This window comes from Xenopus tropicalis, chromosome 4 (assembly GCF_000004195.4).
Source record: "Xenopus tropicalis strain Nigerian chromosome 4, UCB_Xtro_10.0, whole genome shotgun sequence".
In the NCBI taxonomy this organism is placed as follows: domain Eukaryota; kingdom Metazoa; phylum Chordata; class Amphibia; order Anura; family Pipidae; genus Xenopus; species Xenopus tropicalis.
Window position 1 is genome coordinate 144,471,004 of NC_030680.2, and position 25,707 is coordinate 144,496,710.

The 25,707-nt window shown below is 43.1% G+C and overlaps 1 protein-coding gene across 3 annotated transcripts in view; it reads left to right on the forward strand.

Moving 5' to 3' along the window:
* Nucleotides 1–25,707, forward strand: part of adamts9 (ADAM metallopeptidase with thrombospondin type 1 motif 9) — a 161,991-nt gene that overhangs the window by 29,815 nt on the left and 106,469 nt on the right. For all 3 annotated transcript variants that reach the window (XR_001170408.3, NR_164664.1, NM_001374796.1), the window contains 4 exon segments: nt 20,003–20,280; nt 22,048–22,131; nt 22,244–22,368; nt 24,401–24,441. Coding sequence is in view for 1 of the 3 variants with exons in the window: in NM_001374796.1 (NP_001361725.1) it covers nt 20,003–20,280; nt 22,048–22,131; nt 22,244–22,368; nt 24,401–24,441 (528 nt within the window). In the remaining 2 variants the exon portion in view is untranslated.

Genomic DNA, 25,707 nt, shown 5'->3' on the forward strand with positions numbered 1-25,707 from the left:
TTGGCCCTGGGGCCAAATCATTGAATTAGAACGACGGGTATAGGTGCAGTCGGTTCGGGAACTGCATCAACGAGCCGATGTGGTCCCCGATCTGACTAGATTTTTTTACCCTGCCAGATATTGGTTGGACAAGTCCGTCAGTTGTGCCCATACACGGGCCGATAAGCTGCCGAGTCGGGTTATGGGATCGATATCGGCAGCTAGAATCGGCCCGTGTTTGGCCACCTTACAGTGGGACATGCTGCTGTATAGGGGCCCTGAAATGTTGGGGGACACTCACTCCAGCAAACTGTTATCTGTATTTACCTTTCCCTGTGTCCAGCGAGAACTTCTAAGTGTCTGGTGTGACTCTATAAATAAATAATGATTGATGGAGTTTACATTAGCCACAGCGCGCCGGCCCAGGTTCCCTGGAAATAGTTGGCAGGGGATTGTAGTGTGGAAGGAATTCATTGAAGAGCCACATAGTTTAGTATTAGGTGCGAGGAAAAAATCCCACTTCAGGATTCATTAACTTCCTTTTTAAAGAGTTCTTGGCTGAATGAAGAAAGGGCAAGTACACCCTATTAATGTTCTGACTTCACTGTGCTTTCTTTATAACTGTTTATTAAAACAAGGATTATTCTAAAGAGGTATTTACGCTCCCTGTGTATTAATTTGTTTGGGTTTATTAGAACAGTAGGGAGGCCGTTGCTTTGAGGCTCAGTTGGGCCCATAGTTACTGGTTGGAAAGGACTTTTTGCCAAACGTATATTCTATTACTGAGTATGATTAGAACCAGTTGTGAAGCTGTTTCCTTTGCATGGCTGAGCTTTCTTATGTCAGTAACTCTAATTAGTTCTAGGGGCTACGGGCATATGTGGTGCTTTCATTGCCACTACGGGTGGCCAGCCCACACTTCCCAGTGCTACCATCACATGGTGGGCAACCCGCCGGCTTTGCATTCAGTTGCACGGACAAATGCATCCAAACACTGCCTGCGCCCTGTTAATGTAACAAATCATTAAGCTAGCCCCTTAAGCTGGCTGTACCCAGACCAATAAAACCATTTTAGCACGGGACCCAAAAGATTGGATCGTCCTGATTCGAGCCACTGTGTTGGTGGCCAAATCGGGTACAGGTATCGGAGCTCTTATTCGGAAACCCATTATCCAGAAAGTTCCGAATTACGGAAAGGCCATCTCCCATAGACTCCATTGTAATCAAATAATTTACATTTTTAATAATGGTTTCCTTTTTCTCTTTAATAATAAAACAGTACCTGTACTTGATCCCAACTAAGATATAATTACCCCTTATTGGGGCAGAACAGCCCTATTGGGTTTATTTAATGGTTAAATGATTCCCTTTTCTCTGTAATAATAAAACAGTACCTGTACTTGATCCCAACTAAGATATAATTACCCCTTATTGGGGGCAGAACAGCCCTATTGGGTTTATTTAATGGTTAAATGATTCCCTTTTCTCTGTAATAATAAAACAGTACCTGTACTTGATCCCAACTAAGATATAATTATCCCTTATTGGGGGCAGAACAGCCCTATTGGGTTTATTTAATGGTTAAATGATTCCCTTTTCTCTGTAATAATAAAACAGTACCTGTATTTGATCCCAACTAAGATATAATTACCCCTTATTGGGGGCAGAACAGCCCTATTGGGTTTATTTAATGGTTAAATGATTCCCTTTTCACTGTAATAATAAAACAGTACCTGTATTTGATCTAAACAAAGATATAATTTCCCCTTATTGGATGCAAAACAATCCTATTGGGGTTAATTAATGTTTTATTGATTTTTTTTAGTAGACCTAAGGTAGGAGATCCAAATTACGGAAAGACCCGTTATCCGGAAAACCCCGGGTCCCGAGCATTCTGGATAACGGGTCCCATAGCTGTACCAATCCTCTTGTTTGGTTGCTTTGCCTGCCAAGAGGATCTTACCATGTAGGCCCATTTGAAGTAATCACAATGTGCTGGGCTCCCCAGCAAAACATCTATGGAGGGGCCTGGCACGCACAGCATCCCATACCCATCCATTCGACAGGTAAGGGAGAGGGGGGTTTCTAACTATAGAGAATGCAGAACCTGCAGTCCGCACCCCCCTGTCCCCTGGGCCCCCCCATACGATTACGGGGTCTGCTTCCTCTGTAGTTTATACCAATTCCCCCTCTTCATACATACACATAACTATCAATGTATGACCACAAGCACAGTTGTATACATGCGAATCTCCCCTCTCCCCGCAGCAGGTTGTGCAAAAAAATCCCACCTATTAAAGGTCCTTGTGCTTCCATATTGTTGCGCCCCCTCCTGTTCTGACTCAAGCACTGCTGCACCTATTTCCAGAGGGGAACCCTGAAACTACCGCCACCTCCAAACCAGGCAGAACCCCCAGGGTCCCCGCAGTGACCAGAGCGAATAGGCACAGTGCAGATGTGCCAAAAGGATTGGGCTCACACATCCATCTTACAGTCTGTACATTTAGATGCACTTCAGCCTTTATTCTGGGAAGCTTTATCCTGACCTGTCCATAATTCTGCGCTACTATATTGCCAGCTTCAGTCATTGCCTTCAGTGAATAATCTATAAACACTCCCTTAATTACACTCGTCTCCTGCAGTCCCAACGGATTCTTTCCATTCAGCGCACATTCATATTTGCATTCAGCTATTGATATTGGCTAATGAGCTCCATCAGACTCGGGCGCCCGGCTCGCTAACTGGGAAATGTTCCCTGAAACAAAGCTTAAGAGAGTTATCAGTGTTGTATAATTTCCTTTTCTACATTATTTCTTGTGTCGTACCTTGTCATTTTCCATTTGCTTCCAGTTATGTGTTTGGAAATACGTCTGTGTGCCGGTCTCATTTAGCTTTCCTTCTCTCATTCCCCCTCTGTGGCTGAACTCGATTAGAGCCCTATTTATTCTGTGTTTTATTCCCTGTTCTTTTAATCCCCAATCCTACAAACTGTCTAATTAATGTCTAGGCAGGTGCACTTATAGCTACCGCCAGCCCATTACTACAACCAGCCCATAGCTACCACCAGCCTATAGCTACCCCCAACCTCTAGCTACCCCCAACCTCTAGCTACCCCCAGCCTCTAGCTACCCCCAGCCTCTAGCTACCCCCAACATCTAGCTACCCCCAACCTCTAGCTACCCCCAACCTCAAGCTACCCCCAACCTCTAGCTACCCCCCAACCTCTAGCTACCCCCAACCTCTAGCTACCCCCAACCTCTAGCTACCATCAGCCTATAGCTACCCCCAACCTCTAGCTACCCCCAACCTCTAGCTACCATCAGCCTATAGCTACCCCCAACCTCTAGCTACCCCCAACCTCTAGCTACCTCCAACCTCTAGCTAGCCCCAACCTCTAGCTACCCCCAACCTCTAGCTACCACCAGCCTATAGCTACCCCCAACCTCTAGCTACCCCCAACCTCTAGCTACCACCAGCCTATAGCTACTCCCAACCTCTAGCTACCACCAGTCTATAGCAACCACCAGCCTCTAGCTACCCCCAGCTTATAGCAACCACCAGCCTATAGCAACCACCAATCTATAGCTACCACCAGCCTATAGCAACCACCAGCCTGTAGCAACCATCAGCCTATAGCTACCACCAGCCTATAGCAACCACCAGCCTATAACTTCCACCAGCCCATAGCGACCAGCAGCCTATAGCTACCACCAGCCCATAACGACCACCAGCCTATAGCGACCACCAGCCTATAGCTACCACCAGCCCATAGCGACCACCAGCCTATAGCTACCACCAGCCCATAGCGACCACCAAACTATAGCAACCACCAGCCTATAGCTACAAACAGCCTATAGCTACACTAGTAAGTAACCCAAGAAACTCACATTTAAAAATACACATTTATCTTGTTTTGAAATACTTTAGCTTATTTTGATAGCTGTGTGTTTTTTTGTTGCTCAGACTTTCCTTAACGTTTAGACTTAGAGTTAAAAGCCTGTGAGAAAGTGAATCACAGTTGCTGCCCATTAATTTATATTAAAGTGCCAAAGTGCCAGGGTCTTTCCTCCTTTCACCAATGCAACAGACAATCCCAACCAGCAGTTCTTACTGTGAATATGTCTCTTTAATTCTGCGCTGATCGACCCACATTACATTCTTCTCATTCTCACAATAACAGCTCTTCGGCCCAAACAGAATCAGAAACCTATTCAGCTATTGAGCTCAACGTCAACCTTGGGTTCACCTGCTTTTCAGCTTTCTATCTGCTCATTATCTTTCACATGACCTGCTTCATTCTGAGAATGATCAGGGCATCAACCGTGCTCTTCTCCTCCATCGCTGATCAATACATTGTATTATTAGCGGCTACTCTGAGAGATATGGTGATGGTCAATGTTGGCGCTGCTTGTGTTGTGCTGCAGAGAGAAAGGCAGGATCCAGTTAACACTAAAGCAATATAAGGGCAGGTTGGTCCTATTTTTCTTCACATGGACCAACAGTTGGATCATATAGAAGGGTTTTCAGACTTATAGCGGAGGATTGCTTCCATGATCCCATATGGTTCATCCAAAGGGATTTTATCCAGCCATTTGCTTGGGGAAGCCTCTTCTAATGAATGGTGAGTGACTGCACCTATTGATAATGGGAAACCTTGGGGGTAACTATGGGGTTCCATCTTTGGTTGTGCTAGTAGGCGCAATAGACTTGTGCCCTGTTAACTGGATTCAAGCACCATTTGCGGCAAAGTGCAAGAGCAGTTGAATGGGGCAAGACTATAGGCGATGGGAGTTACATGAAAGCTGGGATAAAAGGAGAATCAAGTTGAAATGATCAAGCAAACCCAGTCCAACAGTTTGTGTATATAAAGCCATCAGCTCTTGGCCGGAACATTTGATGTCATAGTTCTACTTGGCAGCGGCGGGAGTAAGAAATATTAAAAACAAATAATATTATAATATTAATAATATTAATATACAACAAATACTTGTCTATCTGTGCACTCTGATTAGAGTTCCATTAGGTTTATAGGTTTTTGTGCCCCCCCCCCACCACTTAAATCTCTATCTTTGCCGAGTATTAGTCGATATTTATACAAAATCAGATTTGATCATTTTCTCATAAAAAGCTCAGCGAGGAATAAATCCAACATCTGCTTTGTTTCTCAGTTGTTGGTAATTTATCATGTGTAAATATATATATCACAGCTGGCTGAGTGAAAAGATCCCATGTGTAATTAAACATTTAATTTTATAAGTAGAATTTGCTTGGACATGGGGCTCAGGGGGTCGGACTGGGCCAGTGGGCACTGAGAAAAAAACCCCACCCACTCAGACCCGATTGGCGGGAGTTGTGGGCCTGGGGCTGCGGACCCTGGCGGTTGTGGGGTTCCTGGGGTTGAAGCCCCAATGGGTCCTGGACACCCTAGTCCGACCCTGATGAAACTGACTGCACAATTTTTTTGCACTTTGGGCCTTCCGATTGGTAAATGAGCCCTAGTGTCTCTCAGTGTTTGTAGGTATGGGATCCCTTATATGGAAACCCGTTATCCATAAAGCTCCGAATTACGGAAAATCCATCTGCCATAGACTCCATTTTAATTAAATAATTCAGAATTTTAAAACTGATTTCCTTTTTCTCTGTAATAATAAAACAGTACCTGTACTTGATCCCAACTAAGATATAATTACCCCTTATTGGGGCAGAACAGCCCTATTGGGTTTATTTAATGGTTAAATGATTCCCTTTTCTCTGTAATAATAAAACAGTACCTGTACTTGATCCCAACTAAGATATAATTACCCCTTATTGGGGCAGAAACAGCCCTATTGGGTTTATTTAATGGTTAAATGATTCCCTTTTCTCTGTAATAATAAAACAGTACCTGTACTTGATCCCAACTAAGATATAATTACCCCTTATTGGGGCAGAACAGCCTATTGGGTTTATTTAATGGTTAAATGATTCCCTTTTCTCTGTAATAATAAAACAGTACCTGTACTTGATCCCAACTAAGATATAATTACCCCTTATTGGGGCAGAACAGCCCTATTGGTTTATTTCATGGTTAAATGATTCCCTTTTCTCTGTAATAATAAAACAGTACCTGTACTTGATCCCAACTAAGATATAATTACCCCTTATTGGGGCAGAACAGCCTATTGGGTTTATTTCATGGTTAAATAATTCCCTTTTCTCTGTAATAATAAAACAGTACCTGTACTTGATCCCAACTAAGATATAATTACCCCTTATGGGGCAGAACAGCCCCTATTGGGTTTATTCAATGGTTAAATGATTCCCTTTTCTCTGTAATAATAAAACAGTACCTGTACTTGATCCCAACTAAGATATAATTACCCCTTATTGGGGCAGAACAGCCCTATTGGGTTTATTTCATGGTTAAATGATTCCCTTTTTCTCTGTAATAATAAAACAGTACCTGTACTTGATCCCAACTAAGATATAATTACCCCTTATTGGGGGCAGAACAGCCCTATTGGGTTTATTTCATGGTTAAATGATTCCCTTTTTCTCTGTAATAATAAAACAGTACCTGTACTTGATCCCAACTAAGATATAATTACCCCTTATTGGGGGCAGAACAGCCCTATTGGGTTTATTTCATGGTTAAATAATTCCCTTTTCTCTGTAATAATAAAACAGTACCTGTACTTGATCCCAACTAAGATATAATTACCCCTTATTGGGGCAGAACAGCCCTATTGGGTTTATTCAATGGTTAAATGATTCCCTTTTCTCTGTAATAATAAAACAGTACCTTGTAATTGATCCCAATTTAGATATAATTACCCCTTATTGGATGCAAAACAATCCTATTGGGTTTAATTAATGTTTTATTGGGTTTTTTTTTAGACTTTTTTAGATTTTTTAGTAGACTTTAGGTATGGAGATCCAAATTACGGGAAGAACCCTTATCCGGAATACCCTTGGTCCTGAGCATTCTGGATAACAGGTCCTATACCTGTACTTAGTAATTAGGCAGATAATTAGGCACCCTATCTGTTTTTCCCTCTGCAACTATTATTTTTTTCATTATTCCTAGCTGGTCATTACAACATAGCCTTCAAGGTGTTGGGTATCAGTAATTTAGGTGCCTTCCGGGCAAATGGTAGGGTCAGCGGATATACGGCCAGTATGCATTCTTCCTTCCATGGGAACGTAGAGAGGTCACCTAATGCATATTACACTAGTGCCTCGGGCCTCCAGCGGAGACAGTAATTGTTTTAGGAAACTCAAGTCACTCTCTCCTTCCACGTGAATCCATTAAACCCTCATATCTGATAGAGTTTCCTTGCCCTTGCGTTTCTGAAGGGGAAAGGTGAGATGCTCACTGCTCCATAAAGTCTGTAGGATTACAGTATCTCCTTTTTTGTGACCTCCGCGCCTTCATTATCCAGACTTCGTGGCAGCCGAGGCCTTTGTTCCTGACTGCCGACACCGGCCCCACTATTACGAGTAAAACGACCTAAACATCTTTATAGGATAAGCCTTTAGCACAAGAGAAAGGAAAAACAAACTAGGAACATTCTCCTGCTGAGTCTTGGAAACCGTCATTTATTCGGCCTTACCCCCTCGCGCTTGTTGGCATGGTTTGTCACCACTTCACGCTGAAAAATGTCCTCCTTGCTAAGCCCAGGCCCCTAGGAAATTAAAAAGCTCCAAACAATTTCGCTGAGATATATCATTTCTGTGTTTATCATAGTAATTCAGCTGAAATCAACTTGGCTTCTAGCAAAAGCCGCTTCTGAGGGCTGGAAGTGTAAATCTGAATCTACCTTTATAGTGTATCCAAAAGACAAGAGGATTAGGGCCAAAAACACCCCAGCGCTCTCCGGCCAACACTCTCTGTCTCTTCTCAAGCCTGTAACCTCTAGCTGTCATTAAATGGGGACTAGAACCTCTTACTCGTCTCTTGTTCTTACTGGTATATAGCTACTCTCTTACTTATTATTTCTAGAAATAGTTCATTAATTTCTCATGTTTCTAATGCTTCACATTATGGACTAAATGTAGGATAATTAACGGAACATTATGCTAGTGGCTAATTGGATAAATGGTTCAACCTTCACCGATCTCCTTGGTCCCAAAATCCTTTTTATCTTTGGTTGTTGCTGATCTCCAAGTTCAATATCGCCTTGTAGCTTTTGTCTGGGCGGTGAATTGATGGCATAGGCTATAAAAGTAGATGGACATCTATTCAGTTCATCCAGATTTTTTTAGTATTTTTTTAGGACAATAGTCTAATGTGGAACAGTCTCGAATGCTTCATTAACAGCTTTGCCCTAAACATACCTCCTCCTTGATGTAAATGAGTTGTCTACAGACCCAATTTACCAGTGGACTTCTAAGTGCTCTATTAGAAATGAGCCAGCAATGGTATCCCTAATTCCCAGGATGCAGCATTCTTGGGGTTAGTAATGTAGGAGAACTAGGTAGAAGGCAAATGCTAGATCTGGAAGGCTACATTGAGCTTGCAAGACATGGGGGAAGGTGGGACAAAGCCGGCTTGGTCTGTATGTGTATGTATTGCTCTGCAAAAATGAAGGGTAGGTGGAACATGGACATCGGGGTGTAACATATGGGCTATCATTGGCTATTTGGTGGTTCTCTTTGGCAGTACAACTGGTTTTTATGGTTGCTCACAAGCTACAAGTTAGGAATCACTGCCCCAGATCATGCCTCATTCAGAATGCTCAATTTGGGGAGCACTGGGAAGATGCAAGGTGCTAGTGGGCTCTGCACAGACATACGTTTTTTTATTCTACAACCAGATATTCAGTTTGGCTCAGGGTGCAGAATGCAGCATCCACGTACCATTGGTACAGGTGCAAGGGTTCTAAGTAGAAGGTCAATGGGAACAATTTTGCACCTTGTACCAGCGGTAGAAGAGTCATTTGGGATATTAACAAGCCTCTGATTTTAAGTATGTAGTTTTTGTGTAGTGTATAGTGTTGGCTGCATAGAACTATGCATTTTTACAATATATTAATAATCTATGAGGTACTAGTTGTGAGATAAAGAATAAGCTGGTCCCAGACCTGTAGTTGTTAAAATCTAAATGAATGGGTAACTTCCATACTTAAATATGTTTCAGTATGTTTTCCATTACTTTGGCTCGTCTTTAGGTTTGTTTCCCCACGGGGCCACCATTACCAATTTGAATGGTTTCCAGTCTATCCATGGGTTGTATTTAGGGCTTGAGTAGAAATACCCTCATGTTCATGCCTTGGAGCAGTGATCCCCAACCAGTGGCTCAGGGGTAACATGTTGCTCCCCAACCCCTTGGATGTTGCTCTCAGTGCCCCCAAACCAGGGAGTTATTTTAGAATTCCTGACTTGGGGGCAAGTTTTGGTTGAATAAAAACAAGATTTCCTACCAAATAAAGCCCCTGTAAGCTGATAGGGTGCATAGAGGCACCTAATAGCCAATCACAGCCCTTATTTGTCACCTCCATGAACTTTTATGGTGCTTGTGTTCAGGGCTGTGGAGTCGGAGGCAATTTTGGGTAACTGGAGTTGGAGTCGGAGTCAGCAAAAAATGAACCGACTCCGACTCCTACTAAATTTAAATGGGAATAAAAAAAAAAAATAAAGCAAGTTTAAATGTCCCAATTCACAAACGGTCCAGAAAGCTCCAAGTCCCATGTAAGAATCACCTAGGGACCATGCCAAAGGCCAGCTCTTCTCTCAGTGTTCTAGAACCAGATCTAGGTTTAGAAGCAGCCACTGGGAATACTGAGAAGAGAGAAGCACCTGGAACCCAACGTGCAGATGTTTAGGAAACGGGTGGAACTCATTGGGGCGAAACAGAGCAGCTTCCCATTCCCAGGAGCAGTGTTCCTATATCAGAGAGAGAGAGGCAGTCTGAGTGTGGGATCAAGGGCCAATAGAAACATCACACAGGGCTCTGTATTTCAATAGGTTCCTTCCCTGGGACATGGGCTTCATTGGCAGACAGATCAGATTTCTTTTTTCCGCACCGCTGTCAAGTCTTGTTTTATACTATAACTTCCCTGAAATCCCAACCATCGAAGGCAATTTATAGCTATTGCACTGAGCCTGAACAGAGAAGGTATTTTAGCTGCAAAAAGTCTCTGCAGTTTTAATGGATAAACTCTTACTCTAATCATGAAGTAGGAATACAATACTTTATAAATATAGTAAGCCTTGTACAAATACAGCGCTGAGTACAGCAGTGAAATGGCCTGTGACCGTGGAAATAAGTCATAAAAGTGATTTAGGATGTCATGAAACAAATAGGGAAAGTAGTACAGTTATGGGATTGGTTATCCGGAAACCCATTATAAGCAAATCATTCTAATTTTTTAAAATGATTCCCTTTTCTCTGTAATAATAAAACAGTACCTGTACTTGATCCCAACTAAGATATAATTACCCCTTATTGGGGGCAGAACAGCCCTATTGGGTTTATTTAATGGCTAAATGATTCCCTTTTCTCTGTAATAATAAAACAGTACCTGTACTTGATCCCAACTAAGATATAATTACCCCTTATTGGGGCAGAACAGCCCTATTGGGTTTATTTAATGGTTAAATGATTCCCTTTTCTCTGTAATAATAAAACAGTACCTGTACTTGATCCCAACTAAGATATAATTACCCTTATTGGGGGCAGAACAGCCCTATTGGGTTTATTTAATGGTTAAATGATTCCCTTTTCTCTGTAATAATAAAACAGTACCTGTACTTGATCCCAACTAAGATATAATTACCCCTTATTGGGGCAGAACAGCCCTATTGGGTTTATTTAATGGTTAAATGATTCCCTTTTCTCTGTAATAATAAAACAGTACCTGTACTTGATCCCAACTAAGATATAATTACCCCTTATTGGGGGCAGAACAGCCCTATTGGGTTTATTTAATGGTTAAATGATTCCCTTTTCTCTGTAATAATAAAACAGTACCTGTACTTGATCCCAACTAAGATATAATTACCCCTTATTGGGGGCAGAACAGCCCTATTGGGTTTATTTAATGGTGAAATGATTTTTAGCAGACTAAACCCCAGGTCCCACGCATTCTGGATAACAGGTCCCATACCTGTACCTACTGGCAGATAATTTTTCATTCGTGTGTAAGCACCATTCATAACTGTTGAAGTGGGCAAGGCTAAACCCTGTAGCCAATCAGAACCGTTGAATGCTCACAAAGCTAGCATTAAAGCCATTGGTGTGAGAATGTAGAAATATCGGGGTCCCGACTTTACTGTGGCCATGAAGAAATGTTTTCTAAAACTAAAAGGAGACAAGCAGGAGCTTTTGTGGATGCAAATTGCATTAAAGGGGGTGTAAACCCAATCATAACGCTGTACCACTGCGCCCCCTAGTTTTGCTGTAGAAGTTGGTATAAAAGTTATTATGTATGCAAGAAAATTCACCACTGAGCATTCTGTTGACCAAAAACCTCATTATAAATGCAAGAGAAGTGACCAATGGGAACACTGATTTACAGCACAATATCAGCCATCTTGCTGGTACCTTACATATAGAGATAATTATGGCATTTTTCCGTCATTATATGGCACAGGAATCAGACATGGGGATAAAGGGACAGACTTGTTCAGTGCTGGGAAACTGTGATTAAAGCTTTCAGCTCCAATTGCAGGAACAGAGAACAGGGAACCAGATTTACACAGATCAGCTGGGATTCTCATTGGAGGATTTGTTTGCATATTAATGCAGCCGCTGGCCCTGGGGATTTGGGGGAAAGTTTTGGAAAAGTTTAATTGGGCAATATTCTTTAAAAATACAACCCTGATGTTGCAGAACTACAGCTCCCGGCATGCCTCAATTGCCATTATATGTTACATTATTCTGGGATTTGTAGTGCAGCATCTGATAAGTAAAGTTTGGTTGAGCAGTGCAGCAGGGTTTAGTGTAATTATATATGCAAGAAAATTCACCAATGAGCATTCTACTGACCAAAAACCTCATTACAAATGCAAGAGAAATGACCAATGAGAATGCTTATTCCCAGCACTATGTCAGGCATTTTGCTCTTATCTTACATATAGAGATAATTATGTCATTTTCCCCGTCATTATATGACACAGGAATCAGACATGGGGATAAAGGGACAGACTTGTTCAGTGCTGGGAAACTGTGCTTATTGCTCCCAACTCCAATTGCAGGAACAGAGAACAGGGAGCCGGATTTACTCACATCAGCTGGGATTCTCATTGGAGGATGTTTTGCATTTTAAAGCAGCTGCTGGCCCTGGAGATTTGGGCCAACGGCAATTGGGTAATATTTCTTTACGAATACAACCCTGATGTTGCAGAACTACAGCTCCCAGCATTCTTCAATTACCATTATATGTTAAATTATTCTTGGCAAATTATGACCCTTGGCATATGTTAGATCCCTGCCATAAAGCAAGGCAGAGCTGCTGTCTTTTTGGCAGAAAGGAAGTAGAAGCAGATAAATGGCTATTTGACATAAGATTCTTTGTATGAAGAAGGCGGTGACTATAAGTATTGTATATCTTTTCCTTAGAACTTTACACAATATTATACATTGTGTTCCGGCGCCGTAAATCCTTTGACTAATGTGCAGAGTTTGATGGTACAAACCGGGATGCATTATAAGCAATTTACACCTCTGCCGTTAAATATTTTGACATTTCCTTTGCTCCTTTATTGTGAGCAGTTGAGCCGCAGGTGTCCCTTCTTATTAAGCAGCTTCTCGCCGTGTCAGGGGTTTCGCTCGTGTTTTTGTTTCATGACTGAAGGTCAGAAGGCGTTAAGGAGCCTTTAACAATCTCCCTTCCGGGTGGGCCCCTCGCGGCATTGATTTACCAGCCAAACATGGCTCCTTCCTCAGACGCGGGGTTAAGTTAACATACGATAAACCTGATATAGTTGGGAAATAATTAACTTTTTTAACTTTGAAATCATGAGTAGCTTGGTACGGTCACATGAGCCCCACTCATCTCACATGTTACTTCCATATTAACCTTTTGATTGCCTGAGGGGCCCCCGGCGTGTTACTGAATATAACAAACGGATCTTTATAATGTTATCGTTTATTGTGGGCTTTAATATTTGAATTGTTAAATTGGTGCCTTTTATACCATATGTTGTCTAGGATATCTTGTAGATTGTAAGCTCTTTTGGGCAGGGCTCTCTTCACCTCCTGTATCGGTTATTGATTGCTTTATATGTTACTCTGTATGTCCAATGTATGTAACCCACTTATTGTACAGCGCTGCGGGATATGTTGGCGCTTTATAAATAAATGTTAATAATAATGTCGCCTAGTACAGGTATGGGATCTCTTATCTGGAAACCCGTTATCCAGAAAGTTCTGAATTACGACAAAAACCATCTCCCATAGACTCCATTATAAGCAAATAATTCCAATATTTAAAAATGATTTCCTTTTTCTCTGTAATAATAAAACAGTACCTGTACTTGATCCCAACTAAGATATAATTACCCCTTATTGGGGCAGAACAGCCCTATTGGGTTTATTTCATGGTTAAATGATTCCCTTTTCTCTGTAATAATAAAACAGTACCTGTACTTGATCCCAACTAAGATATAATTACCCCTTATTGGGGCAGAACAGCCCTATTGGGTTTATTTAATGGTTAAATGATTCCCTTTTCTCTGTAATAATAAAACAGTACCTGTACTTGATCCCAACTAAGATATAATTACCCCTTATTGGGGCAGAACAGCCCTATTGGGTTTATTTAATGTTTAAATGATGTTTAGCAGATTTAAGTTATGGAGATCCAAATTACAGAAAGATCCTTTATCCGGAAAAACCCAGGTCCAGCGCATTCTGTATAACAGGTCCCATACCTGTACCGCAAGTTACTCTTGAATAAAGCCATCAGCCGTGGGTAGAAAAAGGTTGATTTTAATGAAGCAATCTGCCATGGATAGAACAAATTGATCTTGAGTTAAGTAAAAGTTGATGATGGGTTTAGTATTCTGCCATTGGTAGAAAAAGTTAAAGGAACAGTAACACCAAAAAATGAAAGTGTATCAAAGTAATTACAGCATAATGCACTGTTGCCCTGCACCGGTACAGCTGGGGTGTTTGCTACAGAAACCCTACTATAGTTTATATAAATACCCCGCTGTGTAGCCCCGGGGGCAGCCATTCCTGCACTGGTACAGCTGGGGTGTTTGCTACAGAAACCCTACTATAGTTTATATAAATACCCCGCTGTGTAGCCCGGGGGCAGCCATTCCTGCACTGGTACAGCCTGGGGTGTTTGCTACAGAAACCCTACTATAGTTTATATAAATACCGGCCGCTGTTGTAGCCCCGGGGCAGCCGTTCCTGCACTGGTACGCTGGGGTGTTTGCTACAGAAACCCTACTATAGTTTATATAAATACCCCGCTGTGTAGCCCGGGGCAGCCATTCCTGCACTGGTACAGCTGTGGGTGTTTGCTACAGAAACCGTACTATAGTTTATATAAATACCCCGCTGTGTAGCCCCGGGGGCAGCCGTTCCTGCACTGGTACAGCTGGGGTGTTTGCTACAGAAACCCTACTATAGTTTATATAAATACCCCGCTGTGTAGCCCCAGGGGCAGCCATGCCTGCACTGGTACAGCTGGGTGTTTGCTACAGAAACCCTACTATAGTTTATATAAATACCCCGCTGTGTAGCCCCGGGGCAGCCATTCCTGCACTGGTACAGCTGGGGTGTTTGCTACAGAAACCCTACTATAGTTTATATAAATACCCCGCTGTGTAGCCCCGGGGGCAGCCATTCCTGCACTGGTACAGCTGGGGTGTTTGCTACAGAAACCCTACTATAGTTTATATAAATACCCCGCTGTGTAGCCCCGGGGGCAGCCATTCCTGCACTGGTACAGCTGGGGTGTTTGCTACAGAAACCCTACTATAGTTTATATAAATACCCCGCTGTGTAGCCCCGGGGGGCAGCCATTCCTGCACTGGTACAGCTGGGGTGTTTGCTACAGAAACCCTACTATAGTTTATATAAATACCCCGCTGTGTATCCCCGGGGGGCAGCCATTCCTGCACTGGTACAGCTGGGGTGTTTGCTACAGAAACCCTACTATAGTTTATATAAATACCCCGCTGTGTAGCCCCGGGGCAGCCATTCCTGCACTGGTACAGCTGGGGTGTTTGCTACAGAAACCCTACTATAGTTTATTATAATACCCCGCTGTGTAGCCCCGGGGGGCAGCCATTCCTGCACTGGTACAGCTGGGGTGTTTGCTACAGAAACCCTACTATAGTTTATATAAATACCCCGCTGTGTAGCCCCGGGGGCAGCCATTCATGCACTGGTACAGCTGGGGTGTTTGCTACAGAAACCCTACTATAGTTTATATAAATACCCCGCTGTGTAGCCCCGGGGGCAGCCATTCCTGCACCGGTACAGCTGGGGTGTTTGCTACAGAAACCCTACTATAGTTTATATAAATACCCCGCTGTGTAGCCCCGGGGGCAGCCGTTCCTGCACCGGTACAGCTGGGGTGTTTGCTACAGAAACCCTACTATAGTTTATATAAATACCCCGCTGTGTAGCCCCGGGGGGCAGCCATTGCTGCACTGGTACAGCTGGGGTGTTTGCTACAGAAACCCTACTATAGTTTATATAAATACCCTGCTGTGTAGCCCCGGGGGCAGCCTGCCGTGTGCTGCCTGGGTGTGCCATACTCTGCCTGCCCTACCCTGCCTGTGTGTGCCATACTCTGCCTGCCCTATGCTGCCTGTGTGTGCCATACTCTGCCTGAACTTTGCAACTTTGTGTATATTATATTTATTTTTACACCCCCCTCCCTAACCTTACAGTACTTATTTCTCTGTGCGGATGTCTCAGTCCCAACCCCAATAAACACCCCCAGCTTTCCGGCCACTGGTTGCCTGTAGCCCTTGCTCTCATTTCCAGATGAACTTAACATTGTGCAGAGAGACTGCCAGCGCCGAACGCTGACATCAGAATAAAATATGATACGAGCCGCAAATTCCCTTCCAGGTTTCCATTACACAAGTCTGACAGCACCTTGTAAAATCATCATTTGTAGGGTCCCAATCTGCGCTTATTTCCTAACATGAAGAAACTACAAGTCTAAAGGACTAAAAGTAATTATTTGTAATGGTACTTCTCCCTTAGACAATAATGTGTATTTGAGGGGGTCAGCGACCCCAGCAACCAAATAAACATACCAACTGTGGGGCTTCTCTTATTTTTCATTTCAAAAACGTTCATATTAGTGGTGGAATTAAGAGATTTATACTCGGATGCTGTTTGGCCTGCAACTCCGAATATCCTCAGCCAGCACAGGAGGCACGTGATAGGTCAGAGGCTAATTAGACCAGAATGCATCTGGTTTCACAAGAGACTTACAACATAGGCCATTGACTTCTGGGATGGACTCGGAGCTGCATATGGCAATGTACAAGATAAGATAGGCTGCATGGATTATACTGTATATATACCGTACATACAGGTATAGGACTCTTTATCCAGAATGCTCGGGACCAAGGGTATTCCGGATAAGAGGTCTTTCCGTAATTTGGATTTCCATACCTTAAATCTACTAAAAAAATCAATAAACCATTAATTAAACCCAATAGGATTGTTTTGCCCCCAATAAGGGGTAATTATATCTTAGTTGGGATCAAGTACAGGTACTGTTTTATTATTACAGAGAAAAGGGAATCATTTAACCATTAAATAAACCCAATAGGGCTGTTCTGCCCCCAATAAGGGGTAATTATATCTTAGTTGGGATCAAGTACAGGTACTGTTTTATTATTACAGAGAAAAGGGAATCATTTAACCATTAAATAAACCCAATAGGGCTGTTCTGCCCCAATAAGGGGTAATTATATCTTAGTTGGGATCAAGTACAGGTACTGTTATATTATTACAGAGAAAAGGGAATCATTTAACCATTAAATAAACCCAATAGGGCTGTTCTGCCCCAATAAGGGGTAATTATATCTTAGTTGGGATCAAGTACAGGTACTGTTTTATTATTACAGAGAAAAGGGAAATCAGTTTTAAAATTCTGAATTATTTGATTAAAATGGAGTCTATGGGAGACAGGCTTTCCGTAATTCAGAGCTTTCTGGATAATGGGTTTCTGGATAAGGGATCCCATACCTGTATATATGAATTATTCACTAAATAGAGATGTAGCGAACTGTTCGCCAGTGAACTAATTCGCGCGAACATCGGGTGTTCGCGAACGCGGAAATTCGCGAACTTTTGGCGATGTTTGCCATTTTGGGTTCCTGCATGCCACTGTCCAGGTCGTGGCACCCTTTAAACAACTTTAAAATCAGTTTTCTGGCCAGAAATGGCTTTTCTAGGTTTTAAAGTTCGCCTTCCCATTGAAGTCTATGGGGTTCGCAAAGTTCGCGAATATTCGCGAGTTTTGCCGAAAGTCCGCGAACGGGTCCGCGAACATTTTTGGCAATGTTCGCTACATCCCTACAGGCCCGGATTTGTGGAAAAGGCCACAAAGGCCCGGGCCTAGGGCGGCAAAAATTGGGGGGCAGCATGCCGCCCCCCCCCAAAAATTTTAAAGTTTATTGCGCATACGGAGCAATGGGGACCTCTCCCCCACTGCTCCGTATGCAATTGAAAAGGGCCGCGCATGCGCAATCGCGAGTTCGCGCATGCGCGGGGGGAGGTTCGCCGTTCGCACATGCGCAGGGGGGCGCGACAGAGAGGGGGCGGCCTCGGGGCGCCCGGCCAACAAATCCGGCCCTGCATCCCTATCACTAAATATGCAAAAGCAGGAGTTGGAGCTTGCAGTATCTTTTATGTATGAAGCAGAGGTGGGAGCTTTGATCAGTGAACTCTGCAGGATGGAACTTTAACTTTCTATAATTTATTGAGTGGGGAAGCGACAGAGAAAGCTGAATAGGCCCCCTGCAGCCCCCAGCCGCCCCCCTCTGTTGCCCCTATAGAGAGCAGTTAGGGACCCCAGCGGGACACAACTGCCTCTTTCAGTAAAGAATGTCTCCCTGCGCCAAAGGACCACCGAATCCCCATCAGTCCTGGGGAGAGACTTCTCGGAATCCTGACGTATCGGCTCCGGATCTATTTGCGCTATTTACTCGATGCCTTCTTCTCTCAGATCACTTCCAGGAATAAGGAATGAAATGATGAAAGAAATATCATTCTAAGCAACTTTTCAACAATAAACATTTTCATTGGTTTCACAGTTATGTGTAAATGGAATGTAGTTACAGTAATTGTCTGTCCCTTCTGTTCTCTGGTTCTGGTTAAAATAAAGTAGCAAGTCGGTTTCTCCTCCAGGTCTGTTAAAGAAATAGTTCCCCTTTGATTTAACTTGTAGAATATTATAGATTGTTTAATCTGAAGAAACTTTGCAGCTGGTCTTCATCTTATATGTGTATATATATATATATATTTATATATATATAAAATATATATTTTTTTTAAATACTTGCCTTTCTCTTCTGCTTCTTTCACTTACATGTGGGTCACTGACCCCTATTCAGGCCTCTTCTATTCATGTTCCAGGCTCTCATGCCTGGTTGCTAGGATAAATTGGACCCTAGCAACCAGATAGCTCCTCCGAAATGGAAAGCTGATGGACAAAAAGCTTAATTATTTAAAAAAGTGTTCATCATAATAAAACGTAATAGTTAATCTGAAGGTGAACTACCCCTTTAATAAAATGGCTTATTCTACACCAGTCCACAAGTCAGAACCAGCATTGCAGAAAAAAATGGCATTAGCATAATGAAAAAATGTAATTCTAAGCAATTTTTCAGTACAGGTACGGGATCCCTTATCTGAAAAACCCGTTATCCAGCAAGTTCCAAATTACAGAAAGGCCATCTCCCATAGACTCCATTATAAGCAAATAATTCTAATTTTTAAAAATGATTTATTTTTTCTCTGTAATAATAAAACAGTACCTGTACTTGATCCCAACTAAGATATAATTACCCCTTATTGGGGCAGAACAGCCCTATTGGGTTTATTTAATGGTTAAATGATTCCCTTTTCTCTGTAATAATAAAACAGTTTTTGTACTTGATCCCAACTAAGATATAATTACCCCTTATTGGGGGCAGAACAGCCCTATTGGGTTTATTTCATGGTTAAATGATTCCCTTTTCTCTGTAATAATAAAACAGTACCTGTACTTGATCCCAACTAAGATATAATTACCCCTTATTGGGGGCAGAACAGCCCTATTGGGTTTATTTAATAGCTAAATGATCCCCTTTTCTCTGTAATAATAAAACAGTACCTGTACTTGATCCCAACTAAGATATAATTACCCCTTATTGGGGGCAGAACAGCCCTATTGGGTTTATTTAATAGCTAAATGATCCCCTTTTCTCTGTAATAATAAAACAGTACCTGTACTTGATCCCAACTAAGATATAATTACCCCTTATTGGGGCAGAACAGCCCTATTGGGTTTATTTCATGGTTAAATGATTCCCTTTTCTCTGTAATAATAAAACAGTACCTGTACTTGATCCCAACTAAGATATAATTACCCCTTATTGGGGCAGAACAGCCCTATTGGGTTTATTTAATGGTTAAATGATTCCCTTTTCTCTGTAATAATAAAACAGTACCTGTACTTGATCCCAACTAAGATATAATTACCCCTTATTGGGGCAGAACAGCCCTATTGGGTTTATTTAATGGTTAAATGATTCCCTTTTCTCTGTAATAATAAAACAGTACCTGTACTTGATCCCAACTAAGATATAATTACCCCTTATTGGGGGCAGAACAGTCCTGTGGGGTTATTCAAAATTTAAATGATTAAACCCCAGGTCCCGAGCATTCTGGATAACAGGTCCCATACCTGTACATTCATTAATATGTTTTCAATGTATTTAGGTTATTTGTAAATCTAAATTGTCCTTTGTATCCAGGCAGATCACTTACATTATCAAATTTACTATAGAAAATGTGTAATTGATGGATATTGGGATGATATTTCAATAAGTTGGCCTTGTTCTTTCCTTCCAGAGCCAACGCACGCGTCAGACTCACACGCAAAGGGAGGCGCCCGACTGGAACAAAATGACCCCCATTCAGATGACCAGGCCTTGAATAAGGGCTTGTTAGGAACCCAGAACCCCCTATTCAATAAAGCAGATAACGCCACTGGGACCCGGACCTTGCGAAGGAAAAAGCGCTTCCTGTCTTACCCTCGGTACGTGGAAGTGATGGTGGTGGCTGACAACAAGATGGTTGAATATCACGGCGCTAATCTGCAGCATTACGTTCTGACTCTCATGTCCATAGTAAGTAATGACCCCCGACTCTCTCTAATGAATGGGGACATTGAGCACAAGATAGGGAGTCATCTCTGGCCATGAATATCTGGGGAATGATGGGCACATAAATGCAAGATGGCCTTGAATAGAGCCAGTTCAAGGGCCCCAGAATTTTGCCCCCCCCCCCCCCTTAGCTCTCATGTATTAAACCACTTCTGTATCACCCCCAATTTAATCCTAATTGAACAGGGGGGCTAGTTCACGGTCCCTCAGACTGTTGGGGGACCTGACTATAGTTAGTCCTCAAACTACAGCCCCCCCTGCTTTCCGCCTCACCCCTGGCTACTAGCTATCTGCCCCAGTGGGGCAGAGGACCACGCTGAGGCAGGTAGTAGGACGCAGCAGGGGCCGGGTAAATGACCTTGGGGGGGCCGTATCCGGCCCGCGGGCCTTAATTTGAGGATCCCTGGGCTAACAGGAATATCCAGAGTTCATATAGACACCCCTATGTTTTCTCTCTAGCCACCCCCCCCCCCCCCCCACTATTCTACAATTTAGGAACCACTTTCTTAAATTATTACCTGTCCTTATGTTCTGTTACTAATAACCCTGTAGGACTTTTCTTTCCTTCGTTTGAGGCAAAAGGTAATAAAAGGCTTGCTCTTCAGCTTTCCCGGGGTGTGGGACACATATCTGAAGCTAAAGTTTAGAATGTATACTAAAGGGGAAGTAAAGCCAAAGTTCAGCATTGCTTTACTTAACTAAGTATAGGCCGTAGGCTGCAGTGACTTTTTTATTGGACAAAACCGTTGATATAGAGCCCCCTTTTACTCCAAGTCCAGAAAACAGCAATAGACAACACATTGCCTCTTAATGTACTGTAAACTCTGGAGTGGAGCAGTGGGCCTGAAGATGGAGGGCCACAGCAGACAATTGCTGAAGGTAAGTGTAGGGGTAGGTTGGCTTTAACTGCAATGGCATAGGGCTGATCTATTACCTGCCAGGGCCATTAGAACTATATCATTAACGAGTCCACTATGCTCCCTAACCATACATTCATCAGTCCCCTGCTATAGCCCTATAAAGCAGCGCTGTACCTGGGCTTTACTTGCCCTTTAAAATGATGCCATACAAGGAAATGTAAGGAGCAGATGGACAGTATGCGGCAGTTATATTCTCAATTATTCTCTATTATATTCTCAATGAGGGCCACACCTGTCTATAGCAGTTTATTGCATATACACCATGAACTGAATTGTGGGCTCAATATTATCAGTTGGGGGCCCCAGAGTGTTTTCTGAATGAGTTGGGGGCCCCAGAGTGTTTCCCTAGCAAATTCTGCTCTAGCCTTGGCCCTTATTAAGCATTGAAACTTATTTATGCTCATTTAGTTGGCGCCATATTTTATTCTTTTTATTTCCCCCCTTTCTCTTCTATTCTGGGAGGTCTGAGACAGAATGTTCCAAACACCTCTGTTATTGTTAAACTGTGACACCACAATGGATTATGTTGGCTAAATATAAATCTGTTATGTGAGTGTGTAAATCTGGCATTCCACAATTGGCCTCAGCCAGGCAGGCTCTGGTACAGAAGTCATTCCTCCTGCGTCGGTGCCCTGGGCAATGCCAAACAGACCCTCTTTATTACAGCAATCAAGTCGGCAGTATTGTAGCACTGGGAACATTGTCTCTGGTTTACAGGGAAGGGATATTGCACTTTCATAGAATATGTCATGCTCATTCATTTATTCCTGTGCCTTCATGTAAGGGTTAAAGTGCTGTGTTTGCATTGCAGGTAGCTTCTATTTATAAGGATCCGAGCATTGGGAATTTAATTAATATTGCCATAGTGAAGTTAGCAGTGGTCCATGATGAACAGGTACGTGGCTTGTTTGTTGCATTTGGTTTCCGTGCCGCTGTGCATGCTGGGAGTCATTGAGAAATCATTGAAATGTCTGTATCCCCCTGACTGTCTATGTTCCACCCATTAGGAGGGCCCGGCCATCTCATTCAATGCCCAAAGCACTTTGAAAAACTTTTGCATATGGCAGCAATCGCAGAACAACCCGGACGACAATCATCCGTCGCACCACGATACCGCCGTGCTCATCACTCGGTAAGGGACTGACTTTGGGTTTGGATTTATTGTGTGCTTATAGGCGGCCCTCCCCAAACACCAAGCAGCACCATAACCAGGGTTTTATAAGCTCCACCCACTACTCTGTGCATGCTTTTAGCACCGCCCCCTAAACAATCAATTATTCCACCTCCACTAGCTAGAAACACATGCTTCCAGCTCCATACCCTAAACAGTGCGTGGTACCAACGCCACAATCTTTTAGCGTCACCTCCTAAATGTATGTATCCAGTGTAGGTCTGGTGGCTAGGGCAGAACCGGACCTAAATACAGCCCTGCATGTGTCCCACCCCCCTAAACCATGCATGCATTCAGCTCCACCCCCTAAACAATGCATGCTGTCAGCCCCACCCCCTAAACAATGCATGCTGTCAGCCCCACCCCCTAAACAATGCATGCTGTCAGCCCCACCCCCTAAACAATGCATGCTTTCAGCCCCACCCCCTAAACAATGCATGCTTTCAGCCCCACCCACCTAAACAATGCATGCTTTCAGCCCCACCCCCTAAACAATGCATGCTTTCAGCCCCACCCCCTAAACAATGCATGCTTTCAGCCCCACCCACCTAAACAATGCATGCTTTCAGCCCCATCCCCCTAAACAATGCATGCATTCAGCCCCCCCTAAACAATGCATATGCAAAAGGGCTCCAAATGCACCGGACACAGCGACTTGCTTAAAACTCGATTTTTATTACTCCATTTAAAAACAATACGCCTATTGTTTTTAAATGGAGTAATAAAAATCGAGTTTTAAGCAAGCCGCTGTGTCCAGTGCATTTGGAGCCCTTTTATATATGCGTGATTTCGCCTTCCCCAGCTACAGGTTCGGGGCTCTGAGCACCTGAACCACTTCTGAACAACGGTGAGCTCTTTGCATTTAGGATTTCACATTGTGAGAGCTGATATGATGGTGTTGGGAATTTGACCTAGATCAACTGTGAGACAGATCCGGGGTTTATACACCCGGATCTCTCTTTTGTATTTGGTACATTTTATTTACACCCCCCTAAACAATGCATGCTTTCAGCCCCACCCCCTAAACAATGCATGCTTTCAGCCCCACCCCCCTAAACAATGCATGCTTTCAGCCCCACCCCCTAAACAATGCATGCTTTCAGCCCCACCCCCTAAACAATGCATGCTTTCAGCCCCACCCCCCTAAACAATGCATGCTTTCAGCCCCACCCCTCTAAACAATGCATGCTTTTAGCCCCACCCCTAAGCAGTACACCCTTCATACATTTATTCAGCCTTCTGAGCGTTAGTTATTATTAGTTATTAGCAATTCTAGGGATTCTGGCCATGGAATTCCAATACAGAAGCCTTAGAGCTAGAAATCCAGAATATTGCCATTTAAAGCAATAGAGAAAGGCTCTACTTATAGAGATGATGAAGCGACCGGTGCTGAGCCTGATACATTCCCTCTGGCTGCCAGCTGCTTCATTTATAACCTCTTTTAATTTCATTTTAATGGAGTATCTGCTTCAGCTCCGGCATCTCCTCCAGTCCCGGCCGGCAGTGACCAACATCTGAACCGCACTCTATAGAACTGACTAATGACTGTTCCATCCTTTCCCAGCTGCTTTCCAACGGCGCGGAAACAAATGCCATACTGCTCCGTGTAACAAACCGTAATGAGGGGCAGCGACTTGCGTAAAGCTCACCGCCGAGAGGAGGGAATTGTGGGTGGGGGCACAAACAGTGACTTTTCTGTATTCTTTGAAGTCACATAATTATCCTTTCCAAACGGCTTCTTCTGCTGTAAAGTCTTGCCCAAAACAATTGTTCTTTTGAAAAATTCTGTTTGTGCGGAGCGGAATGCCATATGTGCACGCAGCGTTAACCTAAATGAGAAAAGCAGAACACGGTGTTTTTCTTTAAAAAAAACGTTGAAATGATTAAAGTCACATTTTCATCTTTTTTTTTTTCTGTGTTGTTGTTGCCTGTGATGAGGTGCGTGCACCTTGGCTTCCCATGGAAATAACTCGCTTTTTGTTTTCCTTTTCAGACAGGATATTTGTAGGGCGCAAGAAAAATGCGACACTTTGGGTAAGTTCCGACTTCTAACTTGCCCAAATAAAGATTTGTCAGAAATATACGTCAATGAAATGAAAAGATGTATCCAAAATGTTATAAATAAATATGACCGAGAGGCAAAACTGTTTTACCAATTATAGTTCTTGTTCTAGACCTCATCAAAAAGGGACTAAGGGCAAAACGTGCACACAGAACGCCATGTTTTTGCCCTATTAGAATTTGTGGCTGATACCCAGAGTCACAACAAAGGGTTAATTAGCAGTGCTGCATACGGGAGGGGTAGGAGATGGGAGGCACAAGCAAGCTAAATACCAAATCAGCCAAAGATCTGGCTTAATACTGAGCCGGATCTGAACACCAATCTGTATATTCAGTTTTGAAAGAAATTAGGGGTCATTTTTTTATTCCTTGGGGTGCAAGTGCCCCTTTCAGGTTGTGCCTCCCCCTATCCCATCTTGGATTGAGTGCAACAAAAGTTTTTGCATTCAGTCAGCCAGAGCTTTTAAGTCACGGTCATGGATTTGGTCGGCCAGACACTTAGGAGGGGTCATTTACAAAGTGCAGGTCAGGGAGCAAAGTGCACAAAACACTTGTGCCCTGTGTGTGCCTTCTACATGTGCAACCTACATTCAGCAGAGCTGTATCTTTAAGAGGGAAGATGTAGGTGTCCCCCCTACCTACCCCCTAGCTTGCATATCATTCAGATGTTAGGCAGTGCCGTATTTACCGGATACAAATGCTAACCGCTAATGGGAGCGAGAGTAGACAGTCCCTCGCCAGCTTTGCACCCATATGCCCCTTAGTGGGCTAGCACTTGCATCTGGGGCACATGTGTCAAACACAAGGCCCGCGGGCCAAATCCGGCCCACCTGGTTGTTTTATGTGGCCCATGGTGACTGTGCCTGACTGTTCAGCTGACCAATTGCCTGACTGCGCCGCTCCAGGTGCTCCAAGCGGCCGCTCTTATGTTCTGCCCTGTAATAAGTAATAGTACAATAATCAAAAAAATTCTATATAAAATCGGTATGCACCGAACCCAACAAACCTCGGGATGTGGCTGAAACCGAAAATAGTGGATTAGGTCCATCCCTTTTATATAGAATTTTTTAGATTATAAATTATTGTACTATTACTTGATAGCGAATCCGATTCAGCCAGGAGCGTGGATTTGACTGAATCCTACTGAAAAAGGCTGAATCTTGGCCCAGTCCTGAACCGAATCCTGGGTTCGGTGAATCCCTAATTTAAAAATAATTTATAATCACAAAGCAGCCAATC